Source organism: Schistocerca cancellata, chromosome 4 (assembly GCF_023864275.1).
Source record: "Schistocerca cancellata isolate TAMUIC-IGC-003103 chromosome 4, iqSchCanc2.1, whole genome shotgun sequence".
In the NCBI taxonomy this organism is placed as follows: Eukaryota; Metazoa; Arthropoda; class Insecta; order Orthoptera; family Acrididae; genus Schistocerca; species Schistocerca cancellata.
Window position 1 is genome coordinate 450,317,499 of NC_064629.1, and position 22,956 is coordinate 450,340,454.

At 42.3% G+C, this 22,956-nt stretch overlaps 1 protein-coding gene across 1 annotated transcript in view; it reads left to right on the plus strand.

The window, feature by feature from the left end:
* The window catches only part of LOC126184246 (uncharacterized), a 175,832-nt gene that overhangs the window by 64,925 nt on the left and 87,951 nt on the right, over window positions 1-22,956 (plus strand). Inside the window, exon 3 of the mRNA XM_049926615.1 lies at window positions 10,961-11,130. Within this exon, the coding sequence (XP_049782572.1) occupies window positions 10,961-11,130 (170 nt within the window). The remainder of the gene's footprint in view (window positions 1-10,960; window positions 11,131-22,956) is intronic.

Here is a 22,956-nt window from a genome sequence, read left to right on the forward strand (position 1 = left end):
CAGTAGTGTACGAATTTGATCTAGGATGCCAGGGATACGCATCACAATATACAGAACAATAGCCACGACCATTTCTTACTCCATTGCCGTCCTGTCTAAATAAAACTAGTAATTCTGTAAAGTACCTGAATTCATTAATTTTTCTTTTTTCAGGTGTGCTTGGTGTAACGAAAATGTTACAAATTATTTAATGTCAATATATTGAAGTCCAAATTGATGGAAAACATCTGTGATGTAACATCATGCACCGCCTTGATTTTCTTTCCCCTGCTAATCATTTGTGTAATAGCTACATCTCCAACGGATTAGCTGTCGTTATAAAATACAAGTTCTTCAAAAATTAATTATTTGAGATAATTTTGGTGTGGCTTAAATGCTTTAAAGTCACGTTTGTCCGCTGTGGATGTCGCACTACTCAGCGCAATGTTCACTTGCCACGGCTGCTTCTGCTTACTCGCCGATTCGCGCACCAGGAAGAAAGGGCTGTACAAATTGCTGTTATAGGCGGTTCTTCGTTGGGCGAAAATGAGTATCTTATTTATTTTTTAGAAAAATACTTTCAGTGCGCCTGAGCAGTTAAAATTTTGGCGGTCCATTTCTTTCGGAGTATTCTTCCTGTGTGAAAAATTTTAGGGTAGGTTTCGACCTATTGGATTGGACCATTCCTTTGTAAGTACGTAGCTTTATAAATATGGCAATAGTATGTAATTTACTATTCCACAGGGTTAATAGAAATTCCAACCGTGCTGGCAGCACTGTACAACTAATCTAGCGTAGAGAGAGAGAGAGAGAGAGAGAGAGAGAGAGAGAGAGAGAGAGAGACTCTGCTCACCCGGTTAGCCAACCAAAATCTGTGTGACGTCCTTGCACACGGGCTGGGGCCCACAGAAAATCCGGTCCCCTAAACGTCGTCACAGTAGTCGTCATGGCCGACGTTCTGTTTCTCAGTTCTTTGAGCTGTCGTGCATAGATCACATGTGTGTTAAGTGTCCGCTGCTCATTATTACTTCTGTGCAAATTCTTAACCCTGCTCGTTTCCTTAAAGAACCTGTACACGTATGTTCTTCCCGGTTTTAATGACGTGATTAATATTTAAGGGCGTAATACTCAAAGAGTATTAAAAGACCGAGCGAGGTGTGGCAGTGGTTAGCACACTGGAATCACTTTCGCGAGAACGACGGTTCAAGTCTGCGTTCGCCCATCCCGATTTGGGCTCGTGCGGCTTCCCCCGTCGGAGGTTCGAGTCCTCCCTCAGGCATGGGTATGTGTGTTGTCCTTAGCATAAGTTAGTTTAAGCTAGATTAAGTAGTGCGTAAGCTTAGGGACCGATGACCTCAGCAGTTTGGTCCCATAGGACCTTACCACAAATTTCCAAAATTTCCTGCATACAGTACATAATTTCTACAATGCTTGCATATAAAACCACGATCTTTATGCAAATTGGTTTTTTGGTTCCGTTTTTATTTTACTTACTACTCTTCCCCGCAGACTGGCCTGTGTATCCATTGAATGCATAATTAGACACACCGCCTGCTCCCTAATCTCTGGCATCCACCTCATCCTCCCACCTCAGTCTGTCTACCTCTTCCTCCCCCTCTCCTCCTGTCCAGCTTATCCTCCTCTCTTCTGTCCTTATCCATTTTGGCCTCATCTAATCTCTCTCTTCCACACCCTCTCTATCTGTCCATCTCCTCCTCTGCCCTCTCTATGCCCACTCCCTCCAGTCCTCTTTCTGTGTCCATCCCCTCATACTCCATTTCTATGTCCATCCTTTCTCTTTGCCTCTCAGCCTTCTTCTAGCCATGCCAATTAGCAGGTGTAGGCCCTGCAAAAGAGATCAATCAAAGGCCAATAATATTCATACACATCTGGGGCTGGTAAACCATTTCTTGCCACTGATCGGTAAGCTACCCTGCAAAGCAGGTCGATGAGGCAGGCTGAGACTTTGTCCACATAACACATCTGTTATGCAGAGCAGCCTATATGGCAGGGGCTCTGTTCCTATTGGAGATAGAAGCCCACAGTGCTGATACTAATGAATTTTGCTGTTTTTGTTCCTAATTTCGATGAAATCAGTCCAGGGCTTGCGAGGACACACACACACACACACACACACACACACACACACACACACACACACACGTGCACGTCTCTCTCTCTCTGTCTCTCTCTCTGAATACTTGGCATTGTTCAGTCTGGAACCGCGCAACCGCTACGGTCGCAGGTTCGAATCCTGCCTCGCACGTGTATGTGCGTGATGTCCTTAGGTTAGTTAGATTTAAGTAGTCCTAAGTTCTTGGGGACTGATGACCTCAGATGTTAAGTCCCATTGTGCTCAGAGCCATTAGAACCATTTGAACTTGGCATTGCCTGGATATATATTTATTCCAATCTTCCATTAGTTCATCTCCTGCTGCCCCACTTTCTGTCCATTTTCTCCAACCCCCGCCCCCTACCCGTCAATCCACTTTTCGCCATCCCCTACACCCTGTCCATCTGCTTCTGCCCTCTGTCTATCCACTCGTCCCCTCTGTCTCTGTCCATCTGCCCATCCTCCTTTCTCTGTCCATCTCCTCCTCTTCCCTTTCTCTGTCCATTTCCCCCTCCCTGTCTCGATCTACCTCCTCTCCAGTTTAACCACCTTCAGTCCAATATGAAGTATCTGGTTCGTACTTCTGCATTATTTCTTTCTAGGTAGTAAGTGATACGTGTAGTAAATTTGGTTGAAATCGATCCAGGGGCCTAGAAGGAGCTTTTTACTCATAGCTTTGACCATGTACGCACATTTCAGTTACACTGGTGTCCAAAATTAAAGCAACAAACTGCTATTTCTCCATCCTGTGTCTAATACATGATATGATCATACAAACTGTCAGAAAATGTCCATACAATCGTGTTCTGCACGGAAGGTGGCATTCCGGTCAACGGACAACCACCTGTCAGGGCACCTATCAAATTGGGTAATGTTTACTGGGTAGTCCCACATCCACAATCGCTGTTTACACAATCACAGACGGTACAGTATGGCACAGACAAGACACCTACCAGGCTCTCTGCGCTGGAGGACCACAGGCAGAATAGAGGCAGGAAAGACGCAAACAGATGTCACCTCGTGATTCGTTCTGTTTTTCTTGAATGTTGCGACAGTTTATAGAGACCGAAACTGTATCCCGAAGACCAGTAGAGGGCCAACCATGTGTGACATCAGGAAGAGTGGACCGTTATTTGGCTGCAAGGACATGACGGTTTCCCCTCAGCACTGCACAGAAACTGGCATCTGACTTCGCAGTGTCAAATGTAACTCAGGCGCTTCACGCCATGTTTTAAGAGCTCCGTAGTAAGCCTGATAAGTTTTTGCAGTACGTTCGAGAGAGTGTATTAACATTTAATAAACTACATGGACAACTGAAGAATTCGCTACAGCTCAAGAACACGTTCTTCAGGAGATCTATTCAGCGTGTACAAATATTGGGTGGAAAAAAAAGCTATTCCAGCATACAACAGGGTCTCAATAATTTGTACTTGGCACGCCATAATTCAATGGGTAATTGCTGCATAAAGAGAAAGATAAAGAAACCTGTTTCGCAAAAGTTTAAAGAGCAATGTGTTCACTTATTTACATTTCATATTGAGCAACAAATGGCGGAAACAACTGTCCCCATAGTCAATACCACAATATTAATTTGTATGTCCTCTATAAACCCATGCAACATACTTGTATGATTTCAGTAGGTTCGTTCCTACTGTCGTTGCGTATATCACAGTTTCTTTCTCCGCTTTAGATGACAGCTATATTCTGTTTTATCATGTTTACTACATGCTACCCTCCTGTTAACGACATCGCTACCTACACTTCATCGACTCTGATGATACATTGGCTGTTCTCCTGCTGTGTATGCAGTTGACTCACACCATATGTCCACTTACAATTTATATCATCTTTGTCATATTTATCTCGCTTCCAATAAAAAACGTAACCGTTTTATTTTTATTTTACATGAAATAGGTCTTGATATTTCCTTCGTTTCCTATGTGCCACACCTGTGAATATGTCTGGACATGGCTACATAAATCAGCATGATCCGTTTATGAGTTATATGAACACCATAATTTGTCAGTGATCTGTATTGCTCTGTTTGTAAGTTGTTGATACTCTCACATACATTATTACATACATAATTTCTGCAATTATGAACCTCTGTAATAACACATTTATTAGTTTCTTTCTCAAAGTAATTTTTAATAGGATATTATTCTCTGTTCTAGTCCTAAAGCGAAATATTGTTGTCGTTTCTTATTATTCCTCTGATACTAATATCACACTGATTACGTCGTAATTGTCAACATCCAAATTTCCACGATTAAATTGATTACACTCGCCATTTACTTCGTCATCCTTATTGTAAACCGAGCGAGGTGGCTCAGTGGTTAGCACACTGGACTCGCATTCGGGAGGACGACGGTTCAATCCCGCGCCCGGCCATCCTGATTTAGGTTTTCCGTGATTTCCCTGTCGGATGCACGCTCGACAGATGTTGGAATATCTCTAATGGTCTTAGACACTCCAGCCAACTTTATCTTCTCTAACACTGATCTAGTTATTTTCCTTGTAGAGTTTCTCTGGAATGCACGCAGACATGACAGTGTATCCACCACTAATTTTCTCATGATCTACATGGTGTCCTAGGAGGAATGGTCAGTATATAGGGATATGAGACGAACATCAATCGTAGCAAAAAGTGTATTAAGGCCTCCAAAATGCGTACATGAAGAGCTATGAGCACTTATTCATCTTCGCTATTGAGCACTTATTCATCTTCGCTATTATGAAGACGCATCTCTTCTACTGAACAAGTGCTTGCGTCTCTTAACATATGCATTTGAGAGCCAGTGATTGCTGGACGTTTTTTCTTGTTGTGTGTTTTCAAAAGATAAAAATCAAAGAGTTTGCAGTAGAAGAGATGTGCTTCACAGTATCGAAGACGAAGTAGTGCTCGTAGCTCTTAACACGTGCACGTTACAGCCCATGTTTACTATACTTTTTTGGAATGATCGTTCCTGTCGTATCACTGAATATTAACCATTCCTCATGAGACACCCTGTAGGCGTAACTAGCATCCTGTTTTAATCAGCAAGCTACATCAAAAATTCAAGTTTCTGTTGTATTCGACACATTTATTTCGATAAGATATTAAGAAATTGAACGTCTACCTGGCAACAAAACTGACATTGAAAGCTAGCCTTAAATGTTAGATGCTACATAAAAATTATCTTTGGAATTAGTTATAAATTTGCAGTGGATATCTTTGGGGATGCAGGAGCTACAACTGAGTTTAAAATTTAAAATGTAAACACGGTTTGGAGGACATCATTATGAGAGATAGTAATTTCATTAGCATATGTAGTACTTTTCACAAAAAGAAAAGTTAAGATGATAGTGAACATACGTTGATGGCTGGTCCAACAGGTTTTGGTGACTTGAATGCTATGAAAACTGATCTATTGCTAAGTATTATAGTGTTATGTTCTCTCCCCCATCACGTTTATTAATCACTCTGATGGCCACAACAATTGCAACACTATGAAGACGCCATGCAACAAACGTCCAATTGGCATGTATGTACTGCGTACGTGGATATGGAAGATATTAATATTGCAGTGCAGTGAAACAAACTAGGTAGAAGTAATGCCATCTGCATTCTGTAAATAAGGAAACATTACACAGCAGGTTTCTCATAAAAATAGCTTTTGAATTATGTTGTTTTTTGTGAGAAGATTGTATTAGGCTTTGTGTAATAAATGGAAATCTGTACCAACACGTGTCAGAATTCGACAGCGGCAAGATCGTGGCTTAGCGAGACTGCAGTTTGTCGCCCCTTTATGGTGTTGCTCTTGTTGATCGTGATCCCACGATTTTCGCCACACGCAACCCCATGCTGGATAGCGGCCCCATGCGTTCGGCTGCGCGGGATCATATAGCCACAATACGTACCTTGTTAAGAAAATGGGCTTGGTTGCAGGAAGATAGGTAGCCACACATCTGAAACACCACAAACATCACAGCAGTCACCAATGTTGCAGCTTCCCTTCACAAGGCAGCAGAGAGAGACGCACTGACAGAAGCTGTCCAGGGACAACACAGAGCAGCAGATTGGCACAACAGTGTATCAGGCGATTACTGGCTCTGCGTCCAGCATCACAATAGACATATCCATGAGTGGGGCCTCGTTGTTGCAATACGGGGCCAAGCATCTGATTTGAAGGTATGGATGGCACAACTGGATATACAACATGGTTACCTTTGGCTCGCATTGCCAGTAGTTCAGACAACAGCCATACACTTCTGACATGGTAAAGCTGCAGGCAGTAACCTATCTTCAAGGTGTCTGTGATGTTGTCTTTCAACAAGACAACGCAAGACCATATGTTACCCGTGCAGTCTGGCCTACCTACGTACTGACAATATTCTGCTGTTGACTTGGCGACCAACATCTTCAAATCTTTAATCCACTCAAAACATCTGGTCATTGTTTGCTGAGGATCTGACATGCACCAGTCACTAGCCACTACGATTGAAGTACACTATCATAGAGTTGAAGCAGCATGTCATTACATACCTGTATCTGTACTGCTAGCTCAGTTTGACACAATGTCCCACCAGGCTTGAGCCATTCTTGCTACTGGAATGGGAAGTTCTTTTTACTAATTTTCGCACAGTGTGTAACTCCAACGCTGTGGCCGAGCGGTTCTAGGCGCTTCAGTCCGGAACCGCGCGACTGCTATGGGCGCAGGTTCGAATCCTGCCTCGGGCATGCTTGTGTGTGACGTCAAAAAATGGTTCAAATGGCTCTGAGCACTATGGGACTTAACTGCTGTGGTCATCAATCCCCTAGAACTTAGAACTACTTAAACCTAACTAACCTAAGGACATCACACACATCCATGCCCGAGGCAGGATTCGAACCTGCGACCGTAGCGGTCACGCGGTTCCAGACTGTTACGCCTAGAACCGCACGGCCACTCCGGCCGGCTGCATGATGTCCTTAGGTTAGTTAGGTCTAAGTAGTTCTAAGTTCTAGGGGACTGATGACCTCAGATGTCAAGTCCCATAGTGCTCAGAGCATACAGCTTGTCCTCTCTAATAGGACCAAGTTGTTCGTTGAGCTTAACATCGTCATCTACCAACTGAGTAATTCATATGTTCACGTTCAGTCAATGAGATACTGGACATATGTTTGAGATTTAATTCAGAACATGGTCACACAGTGTGGTTTTCGGGATCTGTGTGCTACCATTCTTGTCGGCATATTGGTCCTGATTATTTCTTTCATCATTAAGATTCGATTTGGCTACCTCCGGCTCGAACATCAGCTCACTAGCGTGTTTGCGACGTCGGCTCCTACAGATGTATCTTTCTACTGAAACTAGAATTTTATAATGGCGTAGAAAAAAGACATTACGAAATTACGGTAAGCATAAGAGACACATTCCGCATGAAATTCGTTGTTTAAAACGTGATATCTTCCACATGGAATTAAGTTGCGTTTGCTTTCGTTACTTAATGGCTGCGATACCTCTGTGCATAGCGGGAAACGTGCTTAACGCGAAAGTGTTGCATCGCCACTAAAAGAGTGCTTGATGAAGAAGACGTAACTGTCACATATGTTTTGTGTATCTGTTCGCTGAGGTTTGTGCTTATTTCCAGACTGTGACGTCAACTGCCATAGAAAGTGTGAGAAGCTGATGCCACACCTGTGTGGAGTGAACCAGAAGCTCATCGTAGAAGCCCTCACGTCCGTGAAGAGAGGTACTAATGCGTGACTCTTAGCAAATAAACAATGGTAGTTGGCGAATTTCTAAACATCCTCCTCTTCACGAAACTGAGACAACGAGAAATTGGGTTCCATTAGCGCCATCCCATGCATTTATAAGTCCCTTTTCAAATATTCCCTTTCGGCAGCCCTCGTGTTTCATTTCCAACTCGTCATGATCTGACCGAAAACAATCAAGTTCTAAGACAATTTGCTGAATAGAGAACTGAATATAAAGAAGATAGTCCTCATACTAAACAGGAGAGAAAGGTAAATTTGCAAGCAGAAAACTTTGAAAATAATTATCTCCATACCGAAGGTGAAGCACGCATGCCTAATTCTTTCGATTGTGAGGGGGGGGGGGGTTGAAGAGGAGTCGTACCGTCTCTTCCCCCTCTCCCCCCCTCCCCCCCCCACCCCCGCCACAAATATAGCTCACCACCACATCCACATTTAACTAGCTACAGAATCCCAGGAATTTAAATGATAAAAATAAATTTTATAAAATGTTTTTATATAACAATGATAATTAGTGCCTGCGACGACCAACACAACTTCCGCGAACCACGTATTTTAGCGTCTAAATACGCGACGTGATGCTTGTTCGTTTTAAAGTACTTCATAGAAGCTACACTGAAGAGCCAAAGAAATTGGTACACCTGCCTAATATCGTGTAGGACCACCGCGAGCACGCAGAAGTGCCGCAACACGACATGGCATGAACTCGACTAATGTCTGAAGTATTGCTGGATGCAATTGACACCATGAATCCTGCAAGGCTGTCCATAAATCCGTAAGAGTACGAGCTCGTGGATATCTCTTCCGAATAGCACGTTGGAAGGCATCCCAGATATGCTCAATAATGTTCATTTTGGGGGAGTTTGGTGGCCAACGGAAGTGTTTAGACCCAGTAGAGTGTTCCTAGATCCACTCTGTAGCAATTCGGGGCGTGTTGGGTGTCGCATTGTCCTGCTGGAATTCCCCAAGTCTTTCGGAATGCACATTGGATATGAATGGATGCAGGTGACCAGACAGGATGCTTCTGTACATATCACCTGTCAGTCGTATCTAACGGAACATACTTCCAGTCATCAACAGTCCAATGTCGGTGTTGACGGATCCAGACGAGGCGTGAAGCTTTGTGTCGTGCAGTGATCAAGGGTTCACTAGTGGGCCTTCGGCTCCGAAAGCCCATATCGATGATGTTACGTTGAATGGTTCGCACGCTGACACTTGTTGATGGCCCATCATTGAAGTCTGCAGCAATTTGAGGAAGGGTTACACTTCTGTCACGTTGAACGATTCTCTTCTGTTTGTTGGTCCCGTTCTTGCAGGATCTTTTTCCGGCCGCAGCGGTTTCGGAGATTTGATGTTTTACCTGATTCCTGATATTCAAAGTACCCTCGTGAAATGGTCGTACGGTAAAAACCCCACTTCATCGCTACCTCGGAGATGCTGTGTCCCACTGCTCGTGCGCCGACTATAACACCACGTCAAATTCACTTAAATCTTGATAACCTGCCATTTTAGCAGCAGTAACCGATCTATTAACTGCGCCAAACACTTGCTGTCTTATATAGGTATTTCCGACCGCAGCGCCGTGATCTGCCTGTTTACGTCTCTCTGTAGTTGAATACGCATGCCTATACCAGTTTCTTTAGCGCTTCAGTGTAGTAAGCTCTCATAGTCAAGACTTTCGTGGTACTGTGATGTCAACTAAACTTCTGCTCCATTATGATAAGACGGATTCGCACTAAGCGGAATTAGTAATGCTGTCGCTAAAAAGAATTTTGTAAATTTCAGGTAGCACTGATTTCATTTGTTGCAAAAATAATTCAGAAGAGCTGGACCCTCTGGTTAGTAACCAGTCGTTATTAGTCTTTATGAGTAATTAGAATAAACAACTGCAATGTTGCGTTATAGCTACATTCGTAGTGCCCAGGCAACTGTCCTTGTGTTCATAAATCATAAGGATAAGTGACGCCGGGTGATATGTAAATGGGACTGCCTCTATCCAAAAAATTTTTTTTTTCTGTTTGGGGGTATGGTGCTTAGAGAACTCACTGTAGCTACGTTGCTTGCCAATTTTAAAAGAGGCAAGGTGTACCGAGAGTCACTGAAAACTTGTGACACGTAATTGAAGGAAATGTTAATTTTAGCTTAACGTAGATTTTCTTATTGCACACCCAAATATGTTAACCAACAGAATACATATAACTAAGGCTCTTAATTTTTTCATGCTGCACCTAAATAAAGCAGTACGTTTCGAAATACGTACCAACCAGGTGTCGCTCTTCATTTAGGTTGCCTGCAGTTTCCTATGTTTCTTAAGTTGATGGCCAGGATGATTACTGAAAAACGGCCACAGCTGATTTCGTTCCCCAATCCTGCCCATCTGAGCTAATGCACAGTTTGTGATGACCTTCATATCGAATTTGAACCTTGCTTTAAGAAACTTGATTCCTTCTCAGGTGGATGACGGTTGAAATCCTCGTCCAGTCATCCAGTTTTTGGTTTTTCCGTGATTCACCAAAATCATTGGCTCCTTTGAAAGGGCACGACAGATTTCTTCTCCCAGTCCGAGCCTGTGTTCTGCCTCTAATGACCTCATCGTCGCCAGAACGGTACATTCTAATATTCCTTCCTTCCTAAAACTGCTTCACTTTCCACTAAGTTTGGTACGAACTAAATAAAATGCATTCGTGACGCAGGGCGAATTTTCATTTCGAATTTTATGTATTGTTGAGCATCTGTTTATAGTATACAGTCCTATCTAATGACAGTCCACAAATTCATAGCGTTGTGTGGTTCATTACATGAGAAAATTGTCATGTGGTGTGATTTTAGTTAAACAACTTTCTTCTACATCGTTATACTCTTAATGTGGTTTCGTTTTCTCGTGACTTCATTTCGCTGGCTGACACATTTTCAGCTTCACTGCCACATAGTCTGAAGAAGTGTTGGATACCTCTGGTCAACAACATGCTGTCAACTAGCCTAAGAACTTATGTGCCATTTTGAAATATGATTCATCTGTTAATATTTGTGACATTTCAATGAACCAGGCATTAATACATTACTGATACAGTTCTTTGCTTGGCATGTGATATATTGTAATGCAGTCTACAGATCTGTGTTTCGATCCGCAGTGCCATCGGTGGCCAGTGAGCGCGAAGGCAGTTCCCCTCTGGCCAACAACCCCGCACTGTCGCTGGAGGACGGACCGAAGCCACCTGCGACGTCCATACCACGCTTTCGGAAATACGCGGCTGAGGACTTCCAGTTCCTCAAAGTTTTGGGCAAAGGCAGCTTTGGCAAGGTAAGACTTATTGTGTTTCAAATCCTCCTGAAGGTGCGCACACAGGCATATCAAGCCACAAAGTGCTATTTGAAAGATTCGCAGCTTGTAGCACAGTCATTCAGTTATCTGTGTCGTATACACACTGAACTGCTACGTCACTGCATCTGATCGTCTTTTATGGACAAATTCATCGTCTTTTATGGAGAAATTCATCGTGAGCTTCACGAATAACTGAAATTCTCCCAATATATAATAAAATGCTACATTTCAAAAAAATTGGGCACATTACCAGAAATTATCCTTGTGGGTATAACTTACATACAGTTATCTCCAAGAATCTAGACCAAAGTTTACTACTTTCCATTTTTGACACTACTATCTCCAAGTGCGTCCGTACAAGTTTGCACATGTCATTAATAGAGAAATGCGATCTCAGTGAAATATTTTGGCTAACAAATAAGAGTTGGCAATTTTGGCATCAAAAACTATAGCACATATTCAAAGAGAGACACATGTTAGGTTATTCCACACGTAATCTTTTGCTAACTTTTTTTTTAACGTTTACAATGATACAGACTTGTAAAATCAGAGTAGTTTCTTTTTCCATGGTGGATTCGAAACCCCTCTTACAGTCATTGTTCCAGGTGGCATCATTTGCATTCACATCTGTGTAGAATTTGGATGATGCAATGAAAAGGTAAATTTAAATAGGACTGTAAAATAGCAACAGATAAAAAGGCTGACTATAACTTACCATTAGGACACAAAATTCCAAATATTCCGACAGATATGCTTAAAAGTAGAGAAAATATACTCAACTTTTGGAACTAGTTCGTTGCTTCCTATGGAAGGAAAATGGATATTTTTTGGATGGTTGGAAAGGACAGGCACGTCACGCAGATCTCAGCTGGAGAGTGACCTACTTGTTTCTAGCAAGATTGATGGTACGGATGGAGGGGAAAGCGTTAGAAATAGAAATCAAAGGCACTACATTGGTAAACATTGCGCTAGATTCAGTCCAGTGATGCCATCAGAGGGTGAGAAATAAAGGTGGATTAAAAAGGAAGAAAATGGATTATCAGTGCAACTAAGAACTAGGAGAAATGCAGAAAAGGAGTACAAGGAAAAAAACGAGAGAGAGAGAAACGGTGGTAGAGAGCAGGTTGAGGAAGATAAGAACTTTTGAAATTAAAGGTTTAAATAATTGAATAAAGAGTGAAATTCTTCCAAGGTGGGGAGAAAAGGAGATGTTTTTACGAGACGTTAAATCCGGAAGTGTGGCAGGTGCGAGACGAGGATACGTTGGAGAGCAAGTTTCCAGCTCAGGATTTCAGGGACTGGGTTCCAAATGGCCTGTGTTTTGTAGCGTGCTCTCAAATCCCTTGAGTCGCACTGTAACGCATGTTGGTAAGTAAGGACTGGATGTCCCCCATAGGGACAATTCTTATGTGACAGCTCACACTATCAACCAAGTTACTGGTGGTAACTCCTAAAAACGCTGATAAACAACATGTAGAGGAAGGCAACAGCGCACTATCTCCAACAGTACTGTGCCTATTAAAGGACTGTGGTATTCAAAACAGTCTTCGGTGTGATGGCTACTTTTAATAAACATGTGTAGTTTGTCTTGTTACTGTGCCCTTGGTGTTGTGGGAATTACCAATGGTTTGGCAGTAGGAGAGCGATAGAAGACAACAGTGGGTGGTGTGCGAGGCATATCAGATAAGGATTAACTCGTTTCGGCTTTGACCTGAGAAAATCGTAGCCTTGGTGACATAGTACACTGAGATGCTACAGTCCTGGGTGATACTGGAAGACAGTGGCAGGATGATTCTGAGTTTTTTGGAAATGGGAGCTGTATTCATCGAAGGGTACCAGGAGGAGGCTAGCCAGACGCTATTATGGACAAGATCAATGGTCCTTCTAGACTGAAGCTGAAACAGTGCTAACTAATGTGCTATCTTTGATCTCCTACTCTCCCTGATGCCTTGCTCTTCATCTGCGTTTCCCCTTGACCTTGCCACAAGTTGGTTCAAAAATGTTTCAAATGGCTCTGAGCTCTATGGGACTTAACAGCTGAGGTCATCAGTCTCCTAGAACTTAGAACTACTTAAACCTAACTAACCTAAGGACATCACACACATCTATGCCCGAGGCAGGATTCGAACCTGCGACCGTAGCGGTCGCGTGGTTCCAGACTGAAGCGCCTAGAACCGCTTGGCCACTCCTGACGACCACAAGTTGGTCCTCCTCGACCTTGCGTTTGAGTGACTTTCCCCTCCAATCCCACCTTTCTTACTCAATATTTCTTTCTTTTCTGAGGAAGAAAGATATAAGTTCCGAAAGCCGCATATAGTTGTTTTCTACTTTTAAGCGTGTCTTTTGACAAGTATTTGGAATTCGCCTCTTGAAAGTAAGTAGTTGCATCCTTCCTGTCGTTTAAAAAATTCTTGATGGTAGCCATTAGATAATTATTTCTGTGTGATTCAAATTCATTTGTCCATTAATTATCATTAAAATAGAATGCTGTAATAGTATGTACAGGATGCTGAGTGGGAGGAGTGAGCATCGAAGGGAGGCAATGAAATAAAAGAGTTAATTAAATTAGGATATTTTCTCAGTGACAGAATACAGAAAGGACTCGAATTGGGGGCAGAGGTTCATGTTGACTGCTGGTCTAGGAGCTCGGTCAAAGAAATATAGAGAATATGAAATGGGAAAGGTGGTGGTTCACGTTCATATGGATAGTGGCTGGTCCTGTGAACACAGCCACTCTGGCTGAAGTCTGGAGTACAAGAAAGCTTCTGCTCGGCCTCAAAGATGGAAGAAGCAACAGCGCCTTTCCCTCCAACACCTTCCAGCGACCACACATGTGACTCATCTCTCACGTTCCCATTGGTTAAAATGGTGTCGTGGGTATGTCAGTCTGTTCAGCAGAGATGCCGAAAAGTGGCGTGATGTTCAAATCAGCATCTTATACTGGACTGAACTACCTCTTTCGTTAAAGGAAGGCTGGGATGGCACTTAAGCATTGGTGAATTTATACTGAGAGAGTGTTTTAAGGACTCCACAGGAGAGGTTTAAACAAACATTTTTCAAACCAATTCCCTAAAATATTCCCAACTGACTGGTCACCCTGTACATCCTCCCTGTTCCGTAAGTAGTGGTGACTTACAGTGTTCACAAAAGAGCGTCAGAGGCACTTTTGGCAGACGCGTTGGCCAGATAGGGGACCTACAGAGGAAGCCTCTGTTACAATTGATTTTCTGCAGTGTTATTAAGAGAAAATTGCATCTGGTTATATTGTCAACATCTGTCAAATAACTGTCACAAAAATTTCCTGTTAAATCAAACATTTAAAAATGGACTAATCTTTACTGTGTTTATGAATAGCAACAGTGTTGCAATTAGATATTAATCTGGTGGATGTTCACACTGCAAACAACCGCTAACTTCAAAGCTACTGATAAACACAAACGCGAATTCGCTGATACTTCTATTACCATATACAAAATTTATACATAATTTCCACTAACACAGTTCTTGTTATACGCAGAAGCTAAACGCACTTCTGTGCTTCATGTGCTATCACATGTAACTTCTAGGAAGGTATTTAAAATGGACCAATCATTTTATACTTGACAACTTACAATTGCCCAAATTAGAGAAACAAAACAAGTAAACGTTACACCCTGCACAGATTCTAAACGATAAAATTAGTAGGGAGGTAAAAATAGATACTGCCCATGTATAAAAGAAAAAACTCACTCGCAACGGCAGAAAGAAAGAAATAATAGTAGCTTAGTAGAGGGTAAGAAGTAGACAGAAGTGGACTCAAAATAGTCAGGTAGTGCCCAAGGGCACTGTCTTCTCGAAATCGGCAGAATAGAGAATGGGTAACCTCACTGCCTTGGGAGTATAAGAAACTGTGCTACTGGAAAGTTTCAGAACTAGGCCTTATCTCCCATGGACAGGAGTACAGAAACATCTAATAGAAATACTTAACAGTCCTTATAACTAATTCACGGGTTACACAATTGCTAAGGGATAAGCACAAAAATTTATCCTAATTCACACCAGCTACACTTTCGAAAATAAAGTTGTTGTTGTTGTTGTTGTTGTTGTTGTTGTGGTCTTCAATCCAGAGACTGGTTTGATGCAGATCCCCACGCTACTCCTACTCTATCCTGTGCAGGCTTTTTCATCTCCAATTAACTACAGCACCCTACATCCTTCTGAATCTGTTTAGTGTATTCATCATGAAGTAGTGCCTTATAACGCTTCACATATTCTCAGTGTGTTCATGGAGCTGAGACTTCACTTGAAGGTGGGGGTTAAAATTCAAAGAACTATCTTAAGAAAGAACTGTGTTGTATCTCGCTTGGGTACATTCCGGTGTAAAATAATAATCGCAGCTAGTGTAAACACTAGTAAGAAAATGTTTTGATCCACAGACATCAATTAAGCTCTAGTAATCCACTTGTCAAAAATAAATTGTCTGTTTTCAACGTAAGATCCATTTAAATAACACAACCCTTGTGTAAGAAAACGGCTGGTTGGCTGATTTGGGGGAGGGGATTAGGGAAGGAAGGGGAAGGCTGTCAGCTGTGCCATTTCAAAGAAATCATCCCAGAAATTGTCTCAAGCGATTTAGGGAAATCATGTAAAACCTAAATCAGGATGGCCGGACGCGGGATTGAACCGTCGTCCTCCCGAATGCGAGTCCGATGTGCTAACCGCTACACCACCTCGCTCGGTGTAAGAAAATGGTTGAATACATCTAATAAAGAACTTTCTACACGTAATTCAATTTTAGTTTAAGCTTTTCATCAGTCTGTAGAAAACACCATTCGAGAGGGTAGGTAGCAGACTAACAGAGTTAACTAAAGAAAACTTGGGATTTATTCTCAGTGACAGAACACAAAGAGAGGTTGCTCTGTGGGCGGTGGTAGAGTTCGACGGTCAGTCTAGGAGTTTGGTCGAAGAAATCAATGTAACAGAAAACTGTTGAGGTAGTGGTTCACACTCGTGTGGCTGGTGGCTGATCCTAGTGAATAGATCTAGGGCCTCAAAATTATGGATGTAAAAATGAGGTAACAAAATCTGGACTGCCAGCAGGCTTTAGCCTACATTACCCTCCTTTTCTAGAAGAAGAATGAAAGGATGGCTTCAGCAGCACTCAGAATTATCTTAAGACAGAACTGTACTGTAACTTATGTGAGACATTCCAGTGTAAAAGAGTAATCACAGTTGGTGTAAACACTAGTGCGACAATGTTTTGATCCATATACATCTAATGATCCTGATGAATTAATTTCTATTAAGCCATCTGCCCTGGCTGAAGTTTGTAGTATGAGAGAACTTCTGCTCATCCTCAAATCTGGAAACCCAGAGAGCGAAGCAGATGTGCCCTGCCCTCCAAGAGCCTCCAGCAGCCACGTACGTGACTCGACTCCCACGTTGTTTGTTGGTTGAAACGGTGGTGTGGATACGCCAGTCTGTTCAGCAAAGAGTCTAGAAAAGTGGCGTGATGTTGAATTCAGCAACTGCATTCAACTGCCTCTGCCGTGAATGATAGGCTGTGTTGGCACGTAGGCATTGATAAAGTTATTCTGGGAGAGAATCTGAAAGATTTAGCTGAAATTTTTGAAATAAAAATTCTTAAACCAATTCCCTGAAATATCCCCAACCATCTAGTCATCTTGCTCAGGTACTTGAAATACAAATATCCTATTCAAATCCCAGTGATGTTAAGAATTTTCCTTACTGGTATTTTGTTGGTCAATGTACAGTTCCTAATCATGCCCTAATGTAGCAATATCAATTTCTCCACACTGTCATATGGAATTTTGAGATAATTTACTGTATAGTGCGTGCTGTAGCTAATTTTGATAGTAGTGTTGTAATAGATGTTTAGCAGGTAACATTTACCATGTTCTCAGATTTCCTTAGTCAGTCTCAGACGACTTTGTACATACCTGGTATATCAGACTAACTGTGATATTTAAATATGGCCCATGCTTCTACACTGTGAAGTCACATTAATGTGATCCTCTTTTAACAGCCTGAATAATCAGCTTTTCCTGTGTGGACTGCCGCGAGACGTGCAGGCAGAGAACTAGTGAGGTTCTGGAAGGTACCGAGAGGTATGTGGAGCCAGGTCGACTCCAGTGCCGTGGCCAGATGTGCTAGGTTTCTCGGTTGAGGATACATGGCGCGAACAACCCAATCTTGGTGGTCACACTTTTTTTCAATTGGGTTTTAATCCGTGGAGTTCGGTGGACAAGGAAGTGTGGTAGACACATCCTGGTGCTCTCTGAGACATACCCATACACTGCGACCTGTGTGGCACATAGCACTGTCCTGATGGTAGATGCCATCATGCTAAGGAAAAACAAACTGTGTGTGGATGTGGACATGGACGTGGACATGGTCCCCGAGGATAGATGCATACTTGTGTTGATAGATGCTGCTCTCGAGAATGACGAGATCACCCAAGGATGTCACGAAATCATTCCCCGGACCATAAGACTCCCTTCTCTGACTTGGACCCTTCCGAGGATCCAACGGCCATCTAACAGATAGAGTATAAAAGATGATTCATCTGAAAAGGCCACATTTCGCCACTTAGTGGACGTCCAGCTGTGGTATTGGCGTTCAAATTCCAGCCTTCGTCGCCAATGAGCAGCAGTCAGCATGGGTGCATGGACCAGGTGCCCACCGCGGCGGCCAGCAAGCAGTAACGTCCGCTGAATGGTCGTTGAGGAGACACAGTTGGTAGCGCCTTTGTTCGTCTGGTCTACCGCCTGCTCACATCTCTGTCTTTCACCCCTGTGATCCCATGCTGCACCACCGTTGCCTCAGCGGCGGTTTCGGATACCGCCATTGTGCCAAGCACAGTATACTTTAACCATGGCAGAAGGCAAACAGTTTACAAACTTAGCCGTTTTCGAAATACTTCCACCCTTGGCCCGTATACCAATGGTCATCCCCATTTGAGCGTCAGATAAATTGCTCCGTTTCCGCATTGTAACAACGACTGCACAGTTTTACGCGTCCCCCTGATGCGCTTTGTGTAACCTCCACTGCTAATACTGACACCTGCCGACTGTGAGTGGTTATTGTACTTTGACGTCGAACATGGGCGATGGTCACGTAAATGTGAATGGACCATGTATAATAATGAATGCTTGAACTTCAATCACAAATCTGTTAAAAAAGGAGTCAATTTTCATTTTGGGAAATACTGACATACATTTCTGTGTCATTAGGTACCTCTCTGCAGTTGTCATCGCATGCTTTACTGTCTACAGTGAAGTTTTGGTCATAAGGATGCTGATATCCAATTTGGAGAGTTGAAAAGAGAATACACTTCTCGTAGCATGTGTGTGAAATCTTCGGTTGAAAGTATATTGCGAAGGTAGTGCGATATGTAACTGACAGGAAAAGATCCAATCTTTTTCTTTTTAACAGCGTTACCACCTTCCCCAAAATCAAAACTGAGGATGAAAAACAAAAAGCCAAAACGATCAGGTCTGAAATCATCGGACCATGTGACCTTGGTCCTGTCTGATGCATCAGATGGTGGTCTTACTATCGATCGATGGATGTCGATATACGGAACCGGCGAGTCTCTCAACTAACACTTCCCCCCCCCCCCCCCCCCCCCCCCGCTTCAAACTTCCCACTAAGGAGAAACAACAATGGCAAATATAGAAAAACCTCACCGCTAGTATGGCTCTCCTTCTACGGTGGGACATAGTTTCAGGGCACACGTGGAAGAACTATAACTTTTAGTTCTCTCTCTCTCTCTCTCTCTCTCTCTCACACACACACACACACACACACACACACACACACACACACACACTAACCGTTGTCTTTTAACTTTAATTAGGTGCCCAGTAGAAATTTGAACTAACTCTAAACTAGTTCATGGCATATTTTCAGGCAAGACCCTGTGATAATGCTATCTGACTCGAAAGATTTTAATGACAAACTGTTAAACTATCCGCTAACGCAACGAAGGTTTCATAGATGTGTTTCTGAAGGAAAATGATCGACTAGTCTTGACATGAAATTCTGCATAGCTAGTGAATGCTTCGTATAATGAAGCTCATCTTATATGGAGCTCAAAATATTACATAAAATAAAGCATCAGTTAAGCTCGAGTGAAAAACGCGATTAACCCAAGGGCATGTAGCGATCTCATCCAGATAAATGTATCAGCGTGGAGAATCTGCAGTCCAGCTTCCATACAATACCAAAACTTAAAACAGAGCTCTTCCGGCAGACCATGTACACACTATAACTAAAATTCTCACTGGCTCTCTGGTTGGCTCTCACAGAACAAAGTAATTGAGCTCTTTGAGGCATTCCAACTGCAGAAACACGGAGACAATGTACATGCAAGATAGGCAGTGCAGCCTGCCAGAAATGTTCTACTTTGGCAGTAAACCGGGGACCGGCGAGCAGCGTGCTACTGCAATTTTGAAACAAGTTGGCGTGGATAGCCAATATGTTTCAACTTTAGCACTGGAACAGAGTAATTCATTTGCTAAAGATCTCAGTATGCTGTCAGGCTTCACACATACCGCTCAATGGAAATTCGTCGATGACTTGCGTTCAAGTGATAATTTCCCGATCTTTCTACCTGCAGACTAAGTGGTGGCCAAAAGAAAGCCACCACTATGGGTGCTAAGTAAGGCAAACTGGACGTTTCGGAGTCAACTTACTTTGTTTGAAAACCGTGATCGCGTCCAGGGATGGGCCCATCAAATTACCAAAATGGTGTACCAAGACACTAAAGCATCCATTCCCTTGATGATACGACAAATTCTGATACAATCAGGACCAGCGGGCGGCACAGCATCAGCTCAAGTGCTGGCCAACTGCGTAGAACCTCACAGCCTTTCGGGTGGCTCACAGCCTTTCGGGTGGCGAGGGCGAAATGTCACCGAATTATTAGAGAGAGCAAGAAGAGATCGTGGCAGCAGTTCCAGACCACCATTAACCGTTTGTCAAAATTTAGTCATATGGGAGACAATCAGGAGGATTTCTGGGAGAGGTTGAAGGTGCCCAATGTATATTGTAATGCAGAACCGAAGTCTTCAGACCAACGGGCAAGACATTGCCCAGACAGTGGCGGGGTATTTAGCAGGAGTTACCACTGCTGCCAGTCAGGGTCTAGCTTTCCAACCCTACGGAGTGGTCGCTGATAAAGGCAGCTAGGATTTCAATTCCACCAAAGGTGAATTTTACACTTATCCCGTTCCATGTGAGAGCTGGGTTCTTCGTTGTCTACGGCTTATGACATGACTCTCGGTAACCGTTGGGTCCAACAAAGCGTGTTACATCACCTCACAGAAACAAGCAAGGAAACACTCCTCACCCTTTTTAACTTCGTTTGGGAATCAGGAAGCTTTTCATACTCCTAATGAGAAGCAATTTTAATTTTACGTTTAAAACCTGCGAATGAACGTACACACCTAGTGGTTATCAAAATGTTGCCCTGACTAGACTTGGGAAAGACCTAGGAAAGGACGGTCGATCACCGCCTTGTCTGGATCTTAAAATTCAAACGGCTCCCCACTCGCTTCCAGTGTGGGTTCCGGAAATATAATAATCTGGTCCTCATGGAAGCAGCAATAAAACATGCTTTCCTGCACAAGCATCAATTATAGGTATGCGGGGGCGTGCTGAAAAGTAATGCCTCCGAACTTTTTATTCTGTTCTCAGCATCGGTTGACGTATTACATGTCGTGCATATTACTGGGTCGACTTTCCCGTTTCGCTGACGCAAGCTGCAAAGTTGCAACGCTCTGCCGCTAGAGGGCTCCGAATTGCAACATGTAACACGGCAGTGTGTAGTAGTAGTAGTAGTAGTAGTAGTAGCAGCTCTATTCATCCATAGATCTCCTTTTATAAGGATATAGGACATGTCAAATTATTTACAAGTTTAGACCAATTTAAAATAAGCTAATTCGTATGCACATACATTTACAGACTTCTAGTTAGAGACAATCATTAGCTTTACTCCTGGTATCCAATACTTTTTTTACAAATAACTTATTAAATAATGTAATGCCACGCTGTTCACTCATATCTCACTATCAGTCACTGCATACACTACACTATACACACATTGTTTCATAACACTTCACTCACTACACACAAACACTGGTGATCTCTGGGCCATTTTCTGTACCGCAACTTCCCCTTTGCTATCTTGAGAAACTGAGTCAAAATATCTCTATAATGAGTGAGATGTTGAGCTGAGGAAGAGGAAGAGGTGTTAGTATTGTTCTATGCATAGCTTGGAGGTAAGTACTTCTATAAAAGGAAATAATAAGGAAAAAAACGTAGTGTGAAGGTGTTATGTGTAATGCTGGATGTTTTATAATTATTATTATTTATTTGTATAACATTTTTTTACCAAACCCCTAATCTGTTTTATCTAAGGCATCCTTCAATGTATAAAATGTATTGATTAACAGGTACTTTTCAGCTGTCTTTTAAATAACTGTAATTGCAATTTCTTTAATCTCTTTTGCTAATTTATTGTACAGTTTTATTCTTTGGTAGAAAATGCTGTTTCGAGTTTTGTGTTTATTTTTTCTTGGTAAATGTAAGTTGAGTCTAGCTCTTGCTCCATGGTTATGGACAAAGCTGTTTGTGCAGTAATTACCAATGTTATTTTTGATGTGTACAACTAGCTGGTAAATGTATTCATATGGAGCAGTTAAAATCCCCAGTTTTTTGAACAGATCTTTACAATGAGCTCGACTACTATTGGCCCGCATCTCGTGGTCGTGCGGTAGCGTTCTCGCTTCCCACGCCCGGGTTCCCGGGTTCGATTCCCGGCGGGGTCAGGGATTTTCTCTGCCTCGTGATGGCTGGGTGTTGTGTGTTGTCCTTAGGTTAGTTAGGTTTAAGTAGTTCTAAGTTCTAGGGGACTGATGACCATAGATGTTAAGTCCCATAGTGCTCAGAGCCATTTTTTTTCGACTACTATTTCTGGTTATTATTGTTATGGCTCTCTTCTGGAGTTTGAAAATTGTGTTCATATTTTGTGCATTTGTCCCCTAAACAGTATGCAGTAGCTAAGAATTGAGTGTACACATGAATAGTATGTAACTAAAAGACACTGCATGTTACACACTGATAATAAGATTCTAAGGGCATAACGTGCCGATGACATTCTGTTTGCAAGTACCTTTGTGTGTTCACACCACTTCAACTGAGAATCAATATTCATTCCTAGAAATCTTGCATTTGTTACACAGTCTGTACAGGTACCATCAACGTTTAATTTAATACTGTCTTTTTCCTCTTCAAACTGAAATTCATGGCATAAGTTTTCTTTACATTCAACGTCACTTTATTGCTTATTGACCAGTCATAAACTTCCATGAGAGTTTCATTTGCTTTCTTTGCAAGGAGTTCTCTTGTTTTCTCAGTGACTATAATAGTACTGTCATCAGTGAAGAGAATTTTTTCACCACGAGTAACACTACTGGAAAAGTCATAGATGTATATCATGAATAGTGTTATTCTTAATATGCTACCGTGCAGAACCCCTATATTTATGTATTTTGGTTCTGATAAGTGTTTTACTAAATGTTTAGATCTATTTTAAGTATGTGTTATCTCTACTCTTTGAACCCTGTCTTGCTAAATATGATCGAAACCAGTCATTAGCTAGCCCTCTTATTCCTAATGCTTCTAATTTATGTAATAGAATCTTGTGGTCAACGGCCTTAAAAAGATCTAAAAATGTGCCTGTGACACACTCGTGTTTATCAAGAGCCTCAAGTATAACATTTGTGAATTCTACTATGGCTG